General features: G+C 43.2%; 1 protein-coding gene across 3 annotated transcripts in view; it reads right to left on the bottom strand.

Moving 5' to 3' along the window:
* fig4a (FIG4 phosphoinositide 5-phosphatase a) overlaps positions 1 to 23,414 on the bottom strand; it is a 96,490-nt gene that overhangs the window by 49,306 nt on the left and 23,770 nt on the right. For all 3 annotated transcript variants that reach the window (XM_067985021.1, XM_067985022.1, XM_067985024.1), the window contains exons 8-14: positions 22,118 to 22,252; positions 10,529 to 10,629; positions 9,917 to 10,079; positions 8,464 to 8,561; positions 3,583 to 3,716; positions 1,591 to 1,707; positions 871 to 916 (exon numbers count right to left, since the gene is read on the bottom strand). In XM_067985021.1, coding sequence (XP_067841122.1) covers positions 871 to 916; positions 1,591 to 1,707; positions 3,583 to 3,716; positions 8,464 to 8,561; positions 9,917 to 10,079; positions 10,529 to 10,629; positions 22,118 to 22,252 — 794 coding nt within the window. The remainder of the gene's footprint in view (positions 1 to 870; positions 917 to 1,590; positions 1,708 to 3,582; positions 3,717 to 8,463; positions 8,562 to 9,916; positions 10,080 to 10,528; positions 10,630 to 22,117; positions 22,253 to 23,414) is intronic.

Raw genomic sequence — 23,414 nt, 5'->3', positions numbered from 1 at the left:
TCCAGACAAACTGTGACCACTGCATCATCACTGACTCACTTCCTCATACATACTATTTTTAAAAACTGTATAAATTTGTATTTACAGTGGTGATTTTGCTGATTGCATATTTGTCTACCTGATGCTATGATACAGAATTCAAGGGCAACATAACAATGCTGCTGAGTTATGGGTTTTTCACACTTGTCAATACACCATTGTAACTCAGCATCACTGGCAAGATCTCCTCTGAGGACTACAGTAGAATTTCTGTACCTAAATCAAAACTAGAAAAACATAAGTTTATTCCAACAATCCTATGAAGATATTAAATTTTACATAAAGTTTTCAGCAGCAATAATTTTTTTTGCATATTTTACAATTCTTGGATTTTGAATCTTTAATCCTCAGTACTCGGTGCACTAGATCTTACTTGACTCCACTCTCCCTCTCTTTATTGGTTGTATTCATTATATAAACCCTAATGGAAACATTGGAACTCTTCTAAATCCTCTGAAACATTTATAAGCTTAATACTACCACAGTAACTTCTCTTCAAGGCTTCTGTCCACACATTAACAGATAGCTTTACATTTTTGTTATTAAAATGATGTATGCAGTATAACACGTTTTAAACTGGTTAAATATGGCATAAAACTTATTTTATTCCCTACATAATCACCAATACAATGTTAATCAACATAACTAACCAGATGATTCTGAAATTAACTGGAAAAGTAACTGTGTTGCAATACAATTAACTAGTATTATACTGAGGAAGTATGCTGCTCAATAATGTAAAGCCACCTTGTTCATATTCATAATTAACTCCATGCTCGTTGTGACTAGACTATACACTATAACTAGTACATTACCAATTCCTTTCATTACCTGCAAGCGACAAGTATTGTGAATACGTCCACCCAGTTCATCCCATCTGTGAAAAATATGAAAGATGCAATGAATATGAATATATGTATATATATATATATATATATATATTTAAAAAAAGAGCTTTTAAACATTTGGTGACCAAAAGCATGGTCGGAAAGATTGGCTTTGTGAAGATTATTGAAGCTGGAGAGAGAGGTGGGGAGGCGAAGAAGTTTAGAGGGAGTTCAAAAAGAGTAGGACCAAGGCAGCAGAAAGCTCTAGCACTGATGGAGGGGAAAAGGGAGGGAGCACGAGCCGAACATGGGAATCAGAGGAACAGAGCGAATAGAGATTGCAGAGCAGAGTCAAGGTCATTAAGGGATTTATGAACAAGGATTAAGATGCTGAATATGCCTTTGTTAAGCACTTTGGGAGATTTTTCCTGTTAAAGGCTCTAAATAAATGCAAGTTGTTATGGTTCAACTTTGCTGAACACAGCTCTTCCTGTGGGATGGAGTATAAATCATACACAAAGTAAAAACGTAATAAAAATCCTTTTAATACAATGAACATGTGGATTTAAAAAAATGATAAACTGTATAATTCACAGGTAATGGTATGATATAATCTTTTCACAACCAGTGACCATAACTTTATGTCTCGTGTCTTATTCGGCTCACTGGTACGTATCTAACTAGCAGCCACCAACTATCCAATTCACTTTGCATTCAGTCTCACCTTTCATCTGGTCGCAAGGTGTTACAATAAAAATCAGGATGATTTACAAAGAAGCCTGTCCTTTTCACTACATCTTCTGCAATTATATTCAGCCGATCCAAGACATTGCACAATTTACTAGAAACAGACAGATGAAGGAATGGTTACCTAATGAAAGTTTTATTTACACATCTATTAAATATCAACACTAAAATTAATTATACATCCAAGGATGGAGAATATCTTTTTATTTCAGATTTCCAGCATCTGCAGTATTTTATTTCTATTTTTATAATAACGTTGCCTCATTGGGAAGATTGAGGACAGTGCTGCAGAAAGTAAGATCGTTATCCTTCGGCATCTGTGATGGAAGCAGCACTCTGTCATCCGCACACGGGAATATTTCTGTAGTATATGATTTTCTTGATGTGACAATTGTTAGAAGGAATAATGTGACTTTGGTTAGCTGTGGTTGAGGCAAAGTTCCTGTGTCTTGTTGGTGGTTCAGAAAAATATACAAAATTGTCTAGAGACAGCATATTTCCTGAGGGGAGGAGCAGAAGGGCAATCTCCAGAGTAACGTAGTTGCCTGTATACATAAATTGATTGTAACTGGAGATTGCTTGTTGCATGGGGATGCTAATATGTCAGTTTGTACTTAAACTTGAGACAGCTGTCTTCCTTTAACTTCTGTAGCAATCCTAAGTGGCAGTACTTGGGAGTCTTTTAAATCTCTGAAAACCATACAAGAACTGGGATTTTATTACAGAACGTTTTGACTGCCTAGTTTTATGCTGGGATACTGAAGAGATGATCATTGCTTATGTAATGATTTGGCAGAGACCAAGTTAAGGTTTTGGATAGATCTATGACGATTTTGAACTCATTATTGATATTGGAACAACTTTACTATTGCGTGCATCAAATACTGTACTACCAGTTACTTGTTACATGTTTTCTGCTTCTGTGTAACTATCTGGTTTGAAAATAAATTAAACTTTTATATTATTTAATAAATTGAAATTGTTGTTTTAGTCTGCAATGTGTTTAATAGGTGGTGATGTTTTCTATCATCTGATAGACAAAGGCCATATTGAAAATCCCACATAAATTCCAGCAAGCAATTCATCACAATCAGGGTTAATTATTAGACCTTTTAAAAGTTCAAAGCACAGAATCATTAATGCCCACTAGCAACAGGATTAACTGCACATCATAACCTTCAGAGAGATGACTGCCATCATAATTATATGCGATCAATTTAAAATGATAGAGCTGGAAGAGCAAAACATTAGCCTGTTTATTATGAGTTCTGCCTTCAACTCTGGTTATAACCACATACTCTACATATAGAGATGCATTTTAGTGAATGGTTGTGCCCCTTAGGGCTTGGGGAAATAGAACATTTTTTTCATTTTTGGGACCTAGTGTTACTGTAAAATGTTACCTAGTGAGGTGCAGCATGAGATAGATATAGTATGAAAGGCCCTATATTCGAATTAGTGTACAAGTCCAAGCTCATAAGAGAACCCTACATTGCAACAATGTGAACTTTCCTTGCCAAGTATCCCAAACACCTTTCTGAGTAGGACTATCAAAGTGCCAGAGACAGGAAGGAGAAGGTGATGTTCATCTTGGTGTAGGTTGAATTCAAATTCTGGATCCAGCAACTAAACAGCACCATGTCACCAAAATCCTTGATCAAGTCACATCCAAGAACATTTTCTGGATAATTTAATTAAAATATGTAAAGGGAGATAATATTACATCACTACAAAGAGGTGAATGATACTTAGAAACTATAAGCATTATAAAATTCCATATTAAATTGCACATATTTAAGTGTACAAAAGGGGTTATTCTGAAAATTTTTGTATTAAAAATAAACAGAATCTGTGAAGAGCTTAAACAGTGAGACAAAACAATTTGATCAGGAACTCAAAAAAATGAACTGAACTGCTTTTAAAACAGTTTTGTACGATCTCCAAATCAGAGTTATAGTAAATGTTTTACCTTTTTGTGTATTTGGCCATGTCCCATGCAATATACTGAATGCCATACTCTGGTGGTAGAAACTGGTTCAGATATGTAACGGCAGAAAACAGCTCTTCACTCAATATCCTCTCGTGTTTTCTTTTTTCACGTTTCTAAAAAAAATTATAATGGCACTTTGAAAATTATAATATTTGATATCTAAATATCCAAATGTTAAAATGTAAGAGCATTTACGAAGTCAGTGCTATAAGAATTTTTTTAAAAAAGTGTTAAATTATTTGCATGTACAGGATTCAATAATTTTATTTTTCACATTAATATTTGATTAGTAAAAGTTCTGTGATTCAGAAAACCATGCATTTTTGTTGGCTGTAATGGCCGATTGGAATAGTGTTCATTTTTTCATTAAAAATGGCATAAAATATGGGGTCATTGAGACATCTGCATCTCATATTTGACCCTAGTGCTTACAGGGCTACCCACTAAGCAAGTCACAATTTTCCCACAGCCTAACGCATGATCCAGCAATCCTGATTCAGTAATGGCCAACTCTGCAGCTGATCTTCTCTTTGTGAGTGCATGGGCTCGATTTTAGGGTCGGGTTACCTGCGGGTTTCCAGCGGGGGGGCCCCGAAAATCCCGATCTCCGGTCACGTGACCGGATCGCGACGAAATCCCGGCCACTTCCGGGTACCGCGCTGATGTGCGGGGCTGCGCGCGCAAGCCCCGCTGGTGGGAATCCCGCAGGCAATTAAAGCCAGCGGGGTTCCACTTGAGAGTACTTACCTTGCTCGTTGTGGTCAGTTAATGAGCTGAAGCAGCTGTCAAAAGAGGAAGTGTGGGATTTTAGGTTCAAGGCAGTCAGTTTCCCACACTGGGGGAAACAGTACCTTTCAAACCAGGCGTGTTGCAGCCAGCAGCCTGTGGCAGGTGCCAAGGTGCGCTCCACGGGGGAGAGCCCTCACCCACGCAGGAGGCCACCGCGTCACATAGGGCAACCCCTGCCCCCCACCACCCCCCGCCAAGCCAGAGGACAGACCGACACGAAACCGCAGCCCCAGTCCGAGGACCCACACACCTACCCTGCACAACCCCTCAGACCAACACCTGCCAGTTGGGTGGTGTGTGGACACCCTCGGAGGACGAAGAGCATGACCAGCACCAGCAGCCTCGCAGTCCACGCCGTCCGCCGCAGAGACGTGGATCCCCCCAACACGGTGTTGTTGCACGCCCACCTGCACAGCAGGAGGGAGGGCTACCGCAGAGAGAGACGCGTCGCAGAGGGCACTACCCTCGCCACAGGGTCCACAGACCGAGGCGCAGCTCCCCGGACCTCTCCGAGCAGCAGTGCACAGGGAGGCGCAGATTCGCTCGACATGTAGTCGTGGAGATCTGCAGCCTCTTTCATGCCGAGCTGCTCCTGGCTGGCCCCAGCACCAACTGCTTACCTGTCGCTGGCAAAGTCACCACTGCCCTCCACACCTTCTCCTCCGCATCCTTCCAGGGTGCAGCCGGCTACACCACCGATGTCTCTCAGTCGTCTGCGCGGACGAGCCCTGCAAATACACCTGCACCTACTCTGCAGTAACACGATGGGTGGCATCAGTGGTGGGTCCTCATAGTGATACCCAGGAGCGGGCATTATTGGACGCAACGGACAGGATTCGCGGAGACATGGCAGTGGTGGTGTCAATATAATGTGTGCTGTTTGTTGCTCTGAAATTCAATATGGGTAACACCCATGACAAACCCTCAGACACCCTTGTGCACCCCCTTCATGCTCACGAGACGTTTGCCTTACCCTGCCTACTGCACATATGTGATGCATGCCCTGTGGCTGCAGCACAGGTGGTGGCAGGTTGAGTGAGGCTGGCCGTGAGGGAGATGCACGAGAGGGTGAGTATGGGATGGAGCCATGAGATTGTATGAGGATTGGGTCGCGTGTTAGTGGCAGGATGAGTACTGGCGAGGTGAGTAGGTGGAGGTAAGATGAGGATGGGGTGTGAGTGGGCATGAAGGGTGATGTGACAGAATAGTGTTGGCGGTGCCGAAGGAGATTTGGGGTGGGGGCAGTGTTGTGGCAGACGGAGTGTAGGGGAAAGACTTCGTGTTCTCACTGTGGCGGACCTACTGCGGTCATTGCAGCGCCTCCTGCACTGTATGCAGGTGGGCCATATGTTGGTGGCGCAGGTGACCCCCTCTGCTACCTCGAGCCAGGCCTTCTTGGTGGCAGAGGCAGGCCGCTTCCTCCCGCCCGCCGGGGGGAAGATCTGTGTCCTCCCCCTCCTCCTCACCCCATCTGATGATAGCTGGGGTGAGGCATCATTAAACTGGGAGCAGCCTTCCCCCTGGGCTGCTCCATGCTGCAATTTGTCCCATTGGTTGCAGCATCTGTCAGTGGAGGACTGCCCCTTTAACTAGAGAGCCTCCAGCTGACAGATCGTACTGCGCATGCGCAGCCCGACCGACGCGCAGGCCAGCGCCGTGGACCCCGGAGGAGCAGGTAATTGATTCCTATTAGTGGGTTGCCTGCTACGATCGCGTGGGCAACCCACTAATTTCGCCGTTCGCGTTTTCGACGCTCCCGGAGGACCACCCGCTGGGAACCCGCAGGCCTGCTAAATTCGAGCCCCATGTCTCTCTCTCTTCCATTTTTAATTTCACACATTAAATGATATAATACACATCCCTGTAATCATGAGGGTGACGAGTAGCATTGTGCTTTGAGGATTGCAACTCTTCTAGCAGCATTGCCAGCCATTTCCTCAGCAATGTAACCAAGCTTCTTTTTCTAGCAAAATGAACTCAATGACACCCACACGAAAGTATTAATGGAGGTTCTGAAAAATAAGTAGCTGCAATGTAAGAAATTCACCAATAGGTTAAAAAGGAAAGTCAGTTTAGTCAAATAAATACTTTAGTAAGTCAGCCAATTAACCGTCCTCTCCCAAAGCACTGGAAGAGCTCTGTTCTGTTGGGTACGTTGATAATGACTAACATACTGTTTGAATTTTTTTTTCCTTCCAAACTAATGCAGTGCCTATGAGAAGCTTCATCTCATTATGCAAGTACTGGAGAGCATAGTGCTTCTCAGTCACACAACAATCCTTCAAATTCTTCCATCTACAGATTACTCAACTGTCTGATTTTTCTGTCCTGGTAACTGCTACCTTCCTTCTACTATTACATGCACCCATTATATCACCCCTAATATTAATGCCACTCCTCTATTTAGCATAACAAGGTTATCTTTTCAAAAAACATTCTTTACTCTGGCTCCTGACCATCTTCCATGTTTCTGTGATACCAGTAATGCCAATGTTTTCATCAAATTTCAAATTCTAGAAGTTTATTAATAACGTGCCACACAGTAAAATATAGCAGCTGATTCCCCACAATTTCTTACCTTTATTACAGTACTTTATGCATTTCTTTCTTTGCCTTGAACATTTCCTCCTAGGTAGTCAATTACAACTATTATATGCCCATCTTTGTTTACCAAAGCATTAGTCTCTCCCATACAAAATTTAGGACCGTAGAGGATGCTCAACTGCTACAAACAGATCTAGATTTGCTGGAGGATTGGGCCAATGTTTGGCAAAAGAAATGTGGAAAAGTCCAACATTATGCACATGGGCAGGTCAAATGCTAAAATCACTCTTATGGACCCACCTTCCATCCTCATCTCTGCAATCTCTTCCAGCCCTATATCCCCTTTGAACTCTCCATTTCCTTGTTCCTGCTTTTTGAGCATCCCCTCCTTTCACCCCAGGCCTTTAGTTGCCTGGATTCTAGATCACACACAGCAGTGAAACTTACAAAGATCTCAAAACTCGAAAAAGGGACACAACAGCTTAATGTTTATAAGAAGTCGTCACACTTCCATTCACTGAAAACCTTCTGCAGCTCCGGATGGTGAATGCGCCATCACTTCAGCTCTTAGATCAACATGGAGTGCCTGATTCGCTGCGGTGCTTGCTATGGTGTATTCTAATTAGAAAACCAACAAAATTTGGGAGCAGTGAGCTAGCTTTACAGTGTACAGTACCAATCTCACCATTATGGGAATATTTGGGCCAACAACTTTGTGATCATCACACCCCAAATGTTCCCTTACTTCAACTTGGTTCATTACTCCTTTCTCATTAGTTAGGAGCAAATCCAATATTGCATTCCCCTTGTAAGTTCCCTCACCTGCTATTTAAAGAAAAGATTCTTGAGGTGCGTCAATAAACACCCTTGCACATACAGAATGTCTCCATCGTGTGTCCAGTTTATGTCAGGAAGATTCACACTACTTCTTCCTAATAATTAGTCCACACTGTTATCCCTTCACTGTTTCCTTAGTTTAAATTCTTCCTAACCGTTTTCTTAATTATCATAGAATTATACAGCACAGAATGAGGCCATTCAGCTCATCGGGTCTGTGCCAGCTCTTTGAAAAGCTATCCAATTAGTCCCACTCCCCTGTTTTTTCCCCCATAGCTCTGCAAATTTCACCTTTTCAATATATCTCCAATTCCCTTTTGGAAGTTACTAATGAATCTGCTTCCACCACTCCACTCTTTCAGTCAGTGCATTCCAGAACATAAAAATTTGCTATGCAAAACAAAAAATATATTATTCCCAACTATTTTATTTATTCTATCAAATAACATGAATGAGCCTCCTCGGTTTAGATGAAGGCTAGAAAGGTCCCAGGTACAATCCCCAGTTGTGACAAACGTGCTGCTCTCAGCTGAAGCATTGGTTTTGGGGGGGGGGGGGGCAGCATAAGTGTCTGAAGGAGGAGAGAAAATTGGGAAGTGAAAAAAAGGGAGAAAAGTTGGAGAATCAGCAGATTGTTAGTTACATTAACATGCCCTCCAATATGGTGTTTTGAAAAATAGAGAAACTCACCTTAACTAGATTCAGGATTATAATGGGGGAGCCAAACCTTTGAAGCATCTGGTCAAAGTGAAGGGCTGCCACATGGGCAAATGGGTCTGCCTGGTCCACTGTAAGAGAACGGAAAACAGAAATATAAATTTGTTTTATTGTAAACAGGAAGGGAGAATAAAAACTTGAATTCAAGAAAATTGTTCTATTATATACCTTGGGTACAGCCTTCCTCGTTCTTTGAACAAAATTTAATATAGATATAGATCGATTGATCTCTGGTTATCCACAAGGGAACACTGTCTAATGACATCATCCCTTGAAGAACTTTGCAACATATATTAGTGAGGTAATGTTCACATACTTTCTTAGTTATGAGGAGATAGCATGGAGATCGCAAGTGTAAGTATTAAAATACACATAGTAAACAATGATCCATCTTAAAATCAAATAGAGAAATGAGGAGTAGGCCAGGCGATAGCTTTCTATGTGGAGGTTGAACTAGAAAGAATGAGAAAGACCATGCCAATAGTAGGTAATTTATCATTCATTCAGCTTACTCCTAAAAATTAGTGCAGAAGTTGGCAGAGGGACCCTGAGGATTTACAACTTCAGATTTCATTGCCTGTAAAGTACTTTAGGACGTTGAGGTCATGAAGGGGGCTATATAAATGCAAGTCTTTCTTTTCTTTCAAAATGCACATCAGTAAAAGACTGCAAGCTGCTCCAGATAGCAGCTTTGTGGATAGGACCAAGACCAACCTACTGAGATTGTGTCCATTGCAGGAAAACTGAGTTTTGAAGTTTGTGAAAACATGAGTCAGTGGACGTTTCAGGTATAAGTCCTTCCTCAGAAGGGTTTAAACATGACACATCAACTGACTCGTATTTTCTCATACGGATGCTGCCTGACGTGTTGAATGTCTCCAGTGTTTTCTGTTTTTGTTTCAGATTTCCAGCATCTGCAGTATTTTGCTTTTTGAGCATTGAAGTTTCTTCTACTGAAAATAAAATGCTTCTTTTAGCATTAAATATCAAAAGTAGAAGCTTTTCTGGAAAATACTGCAGGAAACATCAATTGTTAGAACCCTATCTTTTTTGAAACTATGGATTTTGCTGCTTCCTATCTGACCATCTATGCAAGTCAAGAAGGCCATTCTGGATGGGACCACATTCTTAATTGTTCTCAGAGAAGTCTGCCTGTGAATCAGAAAAGCCATGGTACTTAAGCAAATTGGGTGGAACTCACGAATTAATATCCTGGAATTTTCTACCTAACAACATTGTGAGAGCACCAACAGCACAGGAACTGTTGTGGTTCACGAATGCCCACAATCAGTGCAACTAGAGATTGGCAATAAATGCAACTTTGCCAGCATCTCCCATACGCAGAGAACAAATTTTTAAAAAAGGCAAAACCTAAAAATATTTGGTTTAGCTATTTGAGATAGTCACAAAATTCTTAAACACTTACACGTAATAGGTGGCTTGGGCATCATAGTTGAAATGTCCTGAGACCAGTAGAGTGGAACAGAACCTCGAACTTGTACATAGGAAGAATAACTCCCAGCAGAAAAGGACATCACAGAAGCATCATGAATTATCTGCTCAGTCTCTACTTCATTGGCCACATCTCCCTAGGAAAGTGAAAAATATAATCAATGTAGCACACCTTTTTTTTAATTCATTCATGGGATGTAGGCGTCGCTGGGATTTATCGCCCATCCCTAGTTGCCCTTGAGAAGGTGGTAGTGAGCTGCCTTCTTGAACCGCTGCAGTCCGTATAGTGAAGGTTCTCCCACAGTGCCGTTAGGAAGGGAGTTCCAGGATTTTGACCCAGCGACGACGAAGGAACAGCGATATATTTCCAAGTCGGGATGGTGTGTGACTTGGAGGGGAACGTGCAGGTGATGCTGTTCCCATGTGCCTGCTGTCGACAGTTTGGATTTATAGTACTGTATGCACAAAGTTGCACGCTATTACTGTGACTTAAAAAATTTATTTGCTTTCAAAATCTTTACTGTGAACATTAGAAGCATTCCAAATATGGATTCCCGAAAGGTTTCTGTGACTTGTGTGTACGTACCTCACAATTTGCACCTCTTTTCAGGAAACGTGTTCCGGCAAACCTGCAGGATCTTCTAGCTATCAAGGTAACGTAAACTGGTCGACCATAGATCAGCATTTCTGACAGTGAAGTTAAGGTAAGCTGTACAGAAAACAGTTTAATTTCACATTATCTTATATTCCTAAAAATTTTGCATAGGGTACAGACTTCCTGTTCACAAATCTTACTTCCTGCTGTCACAATTTTTGGTCATGCTTTTGTGTCAACATTTACCATTGCAACTTGTGTCAACATTCTGCAGGCTCTGGCCACTAGGTAACTGTAGAGTGAGTTTCTGAAGCTTCTCTTCCAATTCTGTCTCCATATTATCTATAAACACTATTATATTAACTGTCCATGGGCAATATTATCAGCAATTTACTAGTGTATTATTAAAAATCTTGTTCCTGCATGAACACACTTAGTTTTGTGGTGTTATGGTGTCTTTTCCGCCCATCACACTGTGGAACCAGAAATTATTGTCCCTTCAACCAAACAGATCCCATAGACACTTCCCTTCAACCAATCACATCAGACAACCTTATCAATAGCGTACGTCATATTGGGTCATTTTTTTGACTCAACCTTCTTTGGTATTCAGAGGGATTTGGCTGTCCTTGTACATGAATCATAGAAAGTTAACATGCAGGTACAGCAAGCAATTAGGAAGGCAAGTGGTGTGTTAGCCTCTGTAGCAAAAGGGTTGGAGTGTAAGAGCAAGGACGTCTTGCTGCATTTATATAGGGCTCTGGTGAGACCACACTTGGAATACTGTGTAGTTTTGGTCTCCTTACCCAAGGAAGGATATACTTAATTACCTTAGAGGCTGTGCAACGAAGGTTCACTAGATTAATTCCTGGGATGAGAGGGTTGTCCTATGAGGAGAGATTGAGTAAAATGGGCCTATATTCTTTGGAGTTTAGAAGAAAGAGGTGATCTCATTGAAACGTATAAAATTCTGAGGGGGCTTGACAGGGTAGATGCTGAGAGGCTGTATCCCCTGGCTGGAGAGTCTACAACTAGGGGGCATAGTCTCAAGATAAGGGGTCAGCCATTTAAGGCTGAGATGAGGAGAAATTTCTTCACGCAGAGGGTTGTGAATCTTTGGAATTCTCTACACTAGAGGGCTGTGGATGCTCAGTCGTATTCAAGACTAAGATCGATAGATTTTGACACTAAGGGAATCAAGGGCTATGGGGACAGGGCGGGAAAGTGGAGTTGTGATTGAAGATCATCCATGGTCTTATTGAATGGCAGAGCAGGCTTGAGGGCTGTAGGGCCTACTGCTATTTCTTATGTTAACCCATCACATTCTGCTAAAATAGTACGGCACAGTGAACAAGAGAGTTCATGACCTATCTTACTATACACCCCTAAAACAAATCACAACCACATGAAAAATTTAATAATTTGCAAAAAAGTTTCCCATTCCACTGTTGAGTCATTTCAATCTTTCCTCTTCTCCCACCACCCCCATGCACACTCAATAACCTGAACCCTGGTACATTCCTCTCAACACCAAGGCATGTACAGCAGACCAAAGGCATACGCTCAATGACAACTCTGTCTCTCTAGCTGGTACCAGATCCAGATACTCCGCATGCTCTTATTTGCTTCCTCATTAACACTCTCAGACAGAAGGAGAATAATACAGTAAGAAGCTGAGAAAGGGGCAAGAGGTAGATACAAAAAAGTACAGAGCAGCAGAGAGAAAAATAAAATAGGAGAGTAAATAGACAGAAAGGGAGAGTAAAGAGAAAGTACACCACAGAGAAAAAAAGACACAAGGCAAACGAGTAGAACAGCTGTTCCAAAGGGTTCTGATCCTCTCAACGGTGCCTCAGAGAGACAACAGCCATAATAGTGAAGTTTTTCTCAATGCCAAGTGTCCAGAAAGCACAAACCACTTCGCGAGCACCACCAACGAACCCATGCAAACTCAACATGGCTGGTCTGAAGCCCATTCCTGAGTATTTGCAGTCCCTACACCCACCATGACATGAAGCCCTCTAGCAATAACTGCAAGGCCTCGATGAAGAAAGTGACATCAACTCAGTACAGGTACCATATATGAAACAAAGTATTCCACCCTCCAAACTGCAACTGAGTATACCACCATGGGAGATCTAATTTTAATTACATAATGCAAAAGACATTATGCATTCTGGGTTACATAAAGATTGTAAATTTTATAAAGAAACAAGACATTCATGATGCTTGTTCAGAATGTTGGTTACATTTCAGCATGGTTTACTTTACAGGAATTATATAAATGAAATGCATGACAAAAATGACTAGCCAATAATGCTTTGATTCAAAATGGTGATCCTGTAAACATGGGGGAATAGATTTAAATAATTTTTGGAGAGAACTGCTAAAAAAAAAACTTTAAATGGATTGCTCAGACAGTGATGTGGATAATAAATCACTAAACTTTTTAAGTGATTTGAAATATGGCGTCTAGTTTCTTTTAAGGTGAGGGATTTAGTCTTTCCACTTTTTTATCCAGAGTTTTGTCATCTAACATCCTTAAATAAAAGGACATAAAGGAAGAATGACATAAGTAAAAAAAAGCCAGCAGAAAACTTTAGAACCTCCATTACCACCCTGCCTGAAATCAAACCAAATATCTCTGATCTATATAGTACAGTGCCACTACACTGGCCTCCTGGATATCAATGGGAATTAACTGTTCCTTTCTTGAAAGACGTATAATGCACCCCAGCGCTAACCGGTAGCTGCTTGAGAACGACCTGTACTGCTAAGGATAAGAAGTGAGAATACCAAGACTATGGTCACCTGCAAAAATCTGAAGCAGATTTTGAAATACAGAAGAGTTAGTAGAAAAGGAGTTCCTGAGGAAGCATAAGGAGCTTTCTCAACCAATGATTAAGGCTTTTTCTTAAATAAGAAATGGCATCTATGAACCAATGCAGAATCTGAAGCTTGAACTGTTTGAAGCTCAGTGCAAATCAACATCTACAAAAAGGTTAAATATGAAGCACACCAACTACCACAGTAGATGCAGAGTCCTGTGTGGGTTGACAAAACTGTCATTTAGGCATCCCTAAAAACACAGAACCTCTGGCTAGTATCCTGACACCCCCCTCTTTAACACCAGTCTAGGAGGTGGACCAGATGGTAAAGCCAAATTGTGACCAACGTTATGTGCCGCCAGTCAGAGAAGCTGCTGCGTACAAGGTTCTTCTTCTGTTAGCCAGTGATGCTGACATCTGGTGGCACAACAGTCTTCACTTCCATGCCTTTACATCAAAGTAAATTATAATAGTTATACCAGTAAAATGTTGTGAATGCAAACTGCAAAAAAGTGGTAGAAAAAAAACTGCCACAGTGCAACTATGTCCAAAGTGGTATAAGATATTTTCCCTCAAGTTAACCATACTATAAAACAGTATTGATTGTAAGTATGAAATGAATGGACAAATGACTCATTGGGCCCGATATTAAGAGGGCGGCAGGTTCGCAGCGGGGGGGGGGGGGTCGACTGGGCGCGGGGTAACGCGCCCAGTGAAATCGGGGTGCTCTGCACGGAATCACAGGCTAATTGGATCCACTTACTTGCGCTTCCGGGTTTCGCGCTGGAAAGCTTCGCAGTGGGCAGACTGCGCATGCGCAGCATAGGCTGTCAGCTGGAGGAGCCCTATTTAAAGGGGCAATCCTCCACTGACTGATGCTGCAGGAAATACGAAAAATTACAGCTTGGAGCAGCCCAGGGGGAAGGCTGCTCCCGAGTTTAATAATGCCTCACTCCAGGTATTATTGGATGGCGTGAGGAGGAGGAGGAGGGGGGGGGGGGGGAAGGAAGAGAGGACAAAGATCTTCCCCCTGGTGGGCGGGAGGAAGCGGCCTGCCTCTGCCACCAAGAAGGCCTGGCTCGAGATGGCAGAGGAGGTCACCTGCACCACCAACATATCGTGCACCTGCATACAGTGCAAGAGGCGCTTCAGTGACCTAAGTAGGTCAGCCAAAGTGAGTACACTTACTCATTCCCCTACACTCCGTCTGCCACATCACCGCCCCCATCCCACATCTCCTTCTGCACAGCCAACACTATTCTATCACATCACTCTTCACATCCACTCAAAGCTCATCCTCATCTTACCTGCACTTACTCACCTCGCCAGTACACATCCCGCCACTACCACTCAACCCAATCCTCATACAATCTCATGGCTCTATCTCATACTCACCCTCTCATGCATCTCTTTCACGGTCAGCCTCGCTCAACCTGCCACTACCTGTGCTGCAGCCACAGGGCATGCATCACATATGTGCAATAGGAAACATAAGGCAAACGTGTCGTGAGCATGAAGGGGATGCACAAGGGTGTTTGAGGGTTTGTCATGGTTTTTAACCTATATTTAATTTCTGATCAACTCACATAACGTATATTGTCACCACTCCTGCCACGTCTTTGCAAATCTTGTCTCGTTTGTGCAATAATGCCCTTTCCTGAGGATCACTATGAAGACCCACACCTGATGCCACCCATTGTGTCACTGCAAAGAGGGTGTGGGTGTGGGTGTATTTGCAGGGCTCTTTTGTGCAGATGATTGAGAGACGTCAACGATGTTCCCTGTGGCACCCTGGAAGGATGCGGAGGAGAAGTTGTTGAGGGCAGTGGTGACTTTGACAGCGACAGGTAAGATGATGGTGCTCGGGCCAGCCGGGAGCAGCTCGGCATGAAGGAGGCTGCAGATGTCCACGACTACATGTTGAGTGACTCTGAGCCTCCGTGTGCACTACTGCTTGGAGAGGTCCAGGAAGCTGAACCTCGGTCTGTAGACCTTGTGGCGAGGGTAGTGCTTCTGCGACGCATCTCTCTCTGCGGTTGCCCTCCCTCCTGCTGTGCAGGTGGATGTGTCACAGCACTGTGTTGTGGGGCTCCAAGTGAAAGAGGTGGACGGCGTGTCCGGCGAGGCTGGTGATGCTGTTCGTCCTCCGAGGAGGTCATGACTGCAGCTACGGCGGCCCCCATCCGTAAGATGTACATTTGAGGGGGTCCGCAAGGTAGGTACATGAGTCTGGACACCGGGGTAAGTGTGCAAGTTGGTGAATTTTATTGTTAGGAGGAGGGTGGTGGGGGCCAAACTTTGTCCAAAGTGACAGAGTGGCCTCTTGCAATGAGTGAGTGAGTGAGTGAGGGTCCACACACCAACTCCCCCCCCACCTCCACCCACCAGTCAAATGGACCTTTGCAGCTGCCACAGGCTGATGGCTGCAACACGTCCATTTGAACTGGGAGTGTTTCCCCCAGTACGGGAAACAGTCCCAGTTGTTTGCAAAATCCCACCCCTCCTAAAAAGTCATGTTGATCAGGTTTCTAAATGACCTGAAATCCCTTAATGATTAGTTTAAGTGGCACTCCGCCGGCTTTAATTGCCGGTGGGAGTCCCACATGCGGGGGCTGTCAGCACGTCACTGGGGAACGCGGAAGTGGGCGGGTTGGAGCCGGGCTCCAGACCCGCATCGGGAATCACCGATTTTCGCAGCCCCCCCGCCACGAACGCACCCGCTTGGGGGTGCGAAAATCAAGCCCATTAAGTCCACACCCCACCATAGACAAACTATGGTGCACATAAAATGAAAACAGGAGATTATTCAGTGACTGTTTGATGTTGAGGTCATCTTAATGATAAAGAAAATGAAAAACTCACATTTATTTACCCTCTTGGACTTCCCCAGGATGTCCCAAAACATTACAACCAATGAATTAAATTTTTCCATAAAATGACTTTCCCTTAGTATGGCGTTGAAATATATATTTTTATTATTCGTTCATGGGATGTGGGCGTTACTGGTGAGGCCAGCATTTATTGCCCATCCCTAATTGCCCTTGAGAAGGTGGTGGTGAGCCGCCTTCTTGAACCACTGCAGTCCGTGTGGTGAAGGTTCTCCCACAGTGCTATTAGGTAGGGAGTTCCAGGATTTTGACCCAGTGACTATGAAGGAACGGCGATATATTTCCAAGTCGGGATAGTGTGTGACTTGGAGGGGAACGTGCAGGTGGTGGTGTTCCCATGTGCCTGCTGCTCTTGTCCTTCTAGGTGGTAGAGGTCGCGGGTTTGGGAGGTGCTGTCAAAGAAGCCTTGGCGAGTTGCTGCAATGCATCCTGTGGATGGTACACACTGCAGCCAAAGTGTGCCGGTGGTGAAGGGAGTGAATGTTTAGGGTGGTGGATGGGGTGCCAATCAAGTAGGCTGCATGGTGTTGAGCTTCTTGAGTGTTGTTGGAGCTACACTCATCCAGGCAAGTGGAAAGTATTCCATCACATTCCTGACTTGTGCCTTGTAGATGGTGGAAAGGCTTTGGGAAGTCAGGAGGTGAGTCACTCGCCGCAGAATACCCAGCCTCTGACCTGCTTTTGTAGCCACCATATTTATGTGGCTAGTCCAGTTAAGTTTCTGGTCAATGGTGACCCCCAGGATGTTGATGGTGGGGGATTCGGCGATGGTAATGCCGTTGAATGTCAAGGGGAGGTGGTTAGACTCTCTCTTGTTGGAGATGGTCATTGCCTGGCACGAATGTTACTTGCCACTTATCAGCCCAAGCCTGGATGTCGTCCAGGTCTTGCTGCATGCGGGCTCGGACTGCTTCATTATTTGAGGGGTTGCGAATGGAACTGAACACTGTGCAATCATCAGCGAATATCCCCATTTCTGACCTTATGATCGAGGGAAGGTTATTGATGAAGCAGCTGAAGATGGTTGGGCCAAGGACACTGCCCTGAGGAACTCCTGCAGCAATGTCCTGGGGCTGAGATGATTGGCCTCCAACAACCACTACCATCTTCCTTTGTGCTAGATATGACTCCAGCCACTAGAGAGTTTTCCCCCCCCCCGATTCCCATTGACCTCAATTTTACTAGGGCTCCTTGGTGCCATACTCGGTAAATGCTGCCTTGACGTCAAGGGCAGTCACTCTCACCTCTGGAATTCAGCTCTTTTGCCAATGTTTGGACCAAGGCTGTAATGACGTCTGGAGGCGAGTGGTCCTGGCGGAACCCAAATTGAGCATCGGAGAGCAGGTTATTGGTGAGTAAGTGCCGCTTGATAGCACTGTCGACAACACCTTCCATCACTTTGCTGACAATTGAGAGTAGATATATCCTTAATATAAGAACATAAGAAATTGGAGCAGGAGTAGGCCAATCGGCCCCTCGAGCCTGCTCCGCCATTCAATAAGATCATGGCTGATCTGATCCCAACCACAAATCTAAAGAACACAAGAAGTCGGAGCAGGACCCGGCCACATAGCCCCTGGGCCCTCTCCGCCACCCACAGGGCATTGACCGATCCGAACTCAGCTTCATGTCCAATTTCCTGCCCGCTCCCCATAACCCCTAATTCCCTTTACTTCTAGGAAACTGTCTATTTCTGTTTTAAATTTATCTAATGATGTAGCTTCCACAGCTTCCTGGGGCAGCAAATTCCACAGACCTACCACCCTCTGAGTGAAGAAGTTTCTCCTCATCTCAGTTTTGAAAGAGCAGCCCCTTATTCTAAGATTATGCCCCCTAGTTCTAGTTTCACCCATCTTTGGGAACATCCTTACTGCATCCACCCGATCAAGACCCTTCACAATCTTATATGTTTCAATAAGATCGCCTCTCATTCTTCTGAACTCCAATGAGTAGAGTCCCAATCTACTCAACCTCTCCTCATATGTCCGCCCCCTCATCCCCGGGATTAACCGAGTGAACCTTCTTTGTACTTTTTTTTTAATCCCCTATCACTATAGCCCTGCCACTCTTCTTCCTCCCCTCCTGTGCAGCAGAGCCACCAGTGGTGCCACAAACTTGGCTGTTGCTGCTTTCCCCTGATAAGCCATCTCCCCCAACAGTATCCAAAGCGGTATATCTGTTTTCAAAGTTCTGGAGTGGGACTTAACCCCCATGACTCAAGAGGCAAAAGTGCTACCACTGGGCCAGGCTGACTCAAAACACTAAAGAGATCAAAGATATTAGAGAAATAAAGAACATATGACTAGCTGAACCAGTGGGAGGAAACCTAATAAAGACGTGAAGGTGAAAACCTGTAATTCAGTATTGTGTTCTAGGAAAAGGGGTCCATGTCATCTTTAATTTCTCAGATGTGGGCATTGCTGGCAAGGCCGGCACTTATTGCCCATCCCCAGTTGCCGAGAAGCTGGTGGTGAGCCGCCTTCATGAATTGCTGCAGTCCGTGTGGATTCTTTGTCGCAGTTTGATACAATCACGTGGCTTGCTAGGCAACTTCAGAGCGCAGTTAATCAACCGCATGTGTGTGGGACCGGAGTTACACATAGGGCAGACCGGGTAAAGATAACAGATTTCCTTCCCTAAAAGGACAGTGAAGCAGTTGGGTTTTATAGCAGCCCGACAGCTTACTGGTCTCTTTTACTGATACCAGCAATTTCAAAAAAATTTTTTTTAAACTGAATTCAAATTCGCAAATTGTCATGGTAGGATTTGATTTCACGTTCTCTGGATTATTAGTCCAGGCCTCTGTCCTTGGTATTGACCTGCTTGGCTTATGTGGCTGCACCGCTGGAGGGTTGTCATGGCTGCAAAAGAATCTCGTGGCATCCAGGTGTATCGATGCTGAAGGTCAGTAAAACTGAAGCATCTGGATAGCTGCAGAAGACGACTAGCAGAGTCGGTGCAGGCAATTCTAACCTATTCCGCCCAGCGGGAAACTGAGGACCGGGCTGGTCGTCCGTTTTTACTTTTCATTGACTTCACGTGCGCTTTATTTCTTCAATGCTTCTGTCCATCGTTGATGTCAAGATAATCTCAGTTATAGAATAATCTCCCTGTTTTTCTTTTAAGTAGGTTAAAGGTCACCCACCAGTACTTCCGCTTATGTTTTCCCCATCTGCTTCCCTTTGTTCTGCTTCTATTATAATATTTGTTGTTTTCATTTATTCAGTTCTGTTGAAGGTCGAGGTGCCCAAAACATTAACTTATCTGTTCTCTCCACAGTTGCTGACTTTCTAACATTTTATGTTCTTGTTTCAGATCTCCAGCATTTGCAGTTTTTTTTGCTTTTTAATTCGCATTTTGCAAATTATGTTCTTTCGAGCATTTGATCAGTTTTTTAAAAATTCGTTCTTGGGATGTGGGCGTCGCATTTATTGCCCATCCCTAATTGCCCTCGAGAAGGTGGTGGTGAGCCGCCTTCTTGAACCACTGCAGTCCGTGTGGTGAAGGTTCTCCAACAGTGCTGTTAGAAAGGGAGTTCCAGGATTTTGACCCAGCGATGATGAAGGAACAGTGATATATTTCCAAGTCGGGATGGTGTGTGACTTGGAGGGGAACGTGTAGGTGGTGTTGTTCCCATGTGCCTGCCGTCCTTGTCCTTCTAGGCGGTAGAGGTCGCTGGTTTGGGAGGTGCTGTCGAAGAAGCCTTGGCGAGTTGCTGCAGTGCATCCTGTGGATGGTACACACTGCAGCCACGGTGCGACAGTGGTGAAGGGAGTGAATGTTTAGGGTGGTGGATGGGGTGCCAATCAAGCGGGCTGCTTTGTCCTGGATAGTGTCGAGCTTCTCGAGTGTTGTTGGAGCTGCAGTCATCCTGGCAAGTGGAGAGTATTCCATCACACTCCTGACTTGTGCCTTGTAGATGGTGGAAAGGCTTTGGGGAGTCAGGTGAGTCACTTGCCGCAGAATACCCAGCCCCTGACCTGCTCTTGTAGCCACAGGTATTTTTTATGTGGCTGGTCCAGTTAAGTTTCTGGTTAATGGTGACCCCCAGGACGTTGATTGTGGGGGATTCGGTGATGGTAATGCTGTTGAATGTCAAGGGGAGGTGGTTGGACTCTCTCTTGTTGGAGATGGTCATTGCCTGGCACAAATGTTACTTGCCACTTATCAGCCCAAGCCTGGATGTTGTCCAGGTCTTGCTGCATGCGGGCATGGACTGCTTCATTATCTGAGGGGCTGCGAATGGAACTGAACACTGTGCAATCATCAGTGAACATCCCCATTTCTGACCTTATGATGGAGGGAAGGTCATTGATGAAGCAGCTGAAGATGGTTGGGCCTAGGACACTGCCCTGAGGAACTCCTGCAGCAATGTCCTGGGGCTAAGATGAGTTAAGTCTATGCTTAAAATTTTTAATCATGTTCTTAACCAGATATTCATCTAGCTTCATTTTAAAGACATTTATTAAGGTAGCATTAACTTCTTTTGATGGGCATTCATACAGAGTCTCACTTGAGGCATGTAAATGTCTGAATTTAATTAAAAATAATTTGTTTACATCTAAATTATCCATGCCTCCAAAAATAAAGAATTAGGGCACAGCATTCCTTCAATTAAATACAGTTCAATGCTGTGAACCTCCCTAGATTTTTTAAAATTTCAAAATAATTATTTTGACCTTTCCTAATATATAAGGCAATTTGAAGGTATTTTGAGGTAGATTTAAACACACAGCAAAACAGCGGTGCTAGTGCCCCAAAGTGTACATATTTGAAGTGTCATCACACCACTGAATTATACAGATTGCAAATAACTAATCTGGAAAGAGAGCTGGAGGAAAAGAATGAGTGTGACTTACATTTATAGATTGCTCTTGATGTCCTCAAGATGTCCCAAAGCGCTTCACAGCCAATTAATTATTTTTGAAATGTATCTTCTGTTACGTAGGCAAAATTCTCTTGAGATGCGTCTCATTATTTGTTAAGCTATTTTCATAACAGCCTCACACTGGCCAGATACATACTTTTACTGACCGGTCAATGTCATTTAAAACTTTATTTTTCCATTTTTGTCAATAGACATCCACTTCTGCACATGGTTTATGTTTCTAAATCTGATGTGCATCGCGGTATATTTATCCCCAATAAAATTCATCTGTCTTTCTGGCTCAACTCAATTGGTTCAGTCCCCTTTGAATACTACAAAGCCATCTTGTTCATAGTAGTTACTTGGCTACCACAGCTTGATATAATGCACGATTTGCTGATGAGAAATACCATCCTTTAGTTCATTTGAGTAATGTAAACAGTAGGCATCTATAATAGGCAGATCTCTGCTGAATTTCACTGGTTCTCATGCAGCCAAGATACACACATCATATTCTGGTTTCTATTACAAATTCAGGTAGGCTACTTAATTTATCTCTAATTACATGGACCGTAACTTTCCTTAAGGAACTCTTCTAATTAGATCCAATGGATCAATCACCAATGGATCAGTCACTTACTGATTTAGTTAACGGTCTAATACTTCTACTGTTACATAACCCATTAGTTCTAAACCGTGTTAGAATCCAGATGTACTAAGGAATAGTAAGACAAAATTTGGTAGCATCCCAAGAAATATTCTCTAGCATTTTCCCCCACTAGTGAAGTTAGGCTAAATCACCCTTCTCCACCCCCTCCCTTTTAGGTTACATTTATACTTCATGGAACAACCAAGGAGTTTTTCAATCCACGCCCATAACCACAGGGAGGTCTGGCTATGAAACTGGAGTGTGAATGAAAATTTTAATCCCTTCTGTTGTGACAGAAATATTTTATGATCATGTAAAAATGGAACAGAATATATTAGAAAAGGATACTTGATTGACCACAGAATCCATGAATAATATACAGTAACCAGTTATGGTGGACAGCAGCTTTGACTCTTTCTAAGATGTAACCATTCCAAGCATATTTGAGGTAGGGCTCATTCTGAATGCCATAGTGACCAGGAGCTGAAAATGATAAATATTTTATCACCTTAAACATTAAAATACAATGAGTAATAACAATATAGTACATTAAAATATAGTATATATTACCAGCTGAACTCCAGTGATATTGCTCATAGACAATCTTTCATCTGAATAATGGTTGTGATGTTTAGTATGTTCTCATTCAGATCTTGAGAATGTAGCACAGAAGGGGATGGAGTAGTGCAGAATTTTAAAGCACTGGCCCCAAAAATGGTATGGTTTTCTTTCAGGTAACTGGTGAGTTTACTTTTTTTTAAAAAATAGTAAAGAACACTAATATATCCAGTACAGTTGCAGACCTAACACCGACAATTTCCATTACAGTTACTAAGAAAACAAACTTGCATTTATATAGCATCTCAATCAGAAACATCCCAGAGCATTTAAAATAGAACAAATTATATTGTGCAATTAGGGTTTTATGAGGGTGCATGCACAGCAACAAGATGAATGACCACTGTAGTCAGTTTTTGGCGGTAGTGCTTGGGGTGGGAACATTGGCCTGGACAGGAGCAGATGAAGTTTATTTGGACAAGTGCAAAGTACTGCACACATGAAGGAAAAAATGGATGACACAAGTACTATGAATGCAGTTGAAATGTCCAGTGAGTCCGAGTAGACTTAGTGCTGAATAAGACAAGGGGAGGCAGGTTGAAATGAGTAAATTTCTTTTTCGCATAGTAATCAACGCATGGAGTGCACTTCTAGGTAGAGTAATGGGCGCAAAAGTGTTACATTGGGTGGGGAAGAAACAAAACCTTAGCATCTTTCTGGATGCACTAGTCTCCAACATAGCAGGCAAGTGATCTGTTCCCAGCTCTGTGCCCACACTGCTCTGTAAGGCCTATTTGGAGCTGCAACAGCAGAGTGAGGCAACAGTACTCTTCCCTCAAAAACATCTAGCTTTTACTCAGCATTCCCCCAGGAAGTCCTGACCCAAACAAGGAGCTCATTGTGTCAATAATTACAAAGCACCAGATTTTAATGTCATCACTTCTGCAACAGAAATTTTAAAACAAACATTTTAAATTCAGCAGCTATTTAAAAAAAAAATTGTCATTCTTCACTAAATAGTTTTAATTAAAAATTATTCCACTTGATGTAGATAGATCTGGTGGGGGCTCTGTGCATCACAGTGAAC

This window comes from Heptranchias perlo, chromosome 5 (assembly GCF_035084215.1).
Source record: "Heptranchias perlo isolate sHepPer1 chromosome 5, sHepPer1.hap1, whole genome shotgun sequence".
Classification (NCBI taxonomy): domain Eukaryota; kingdom Metazoa; phylum Chordata; class Chondrichthyes; order Hexanchiformes; family Hexanchidae; genus Heptranchias; species Heptranchias perlo.
Note: the sequence above shows the minus strand (reverse complement) of the source record. Positions and strands in the feature narration are given on the sequence as shown.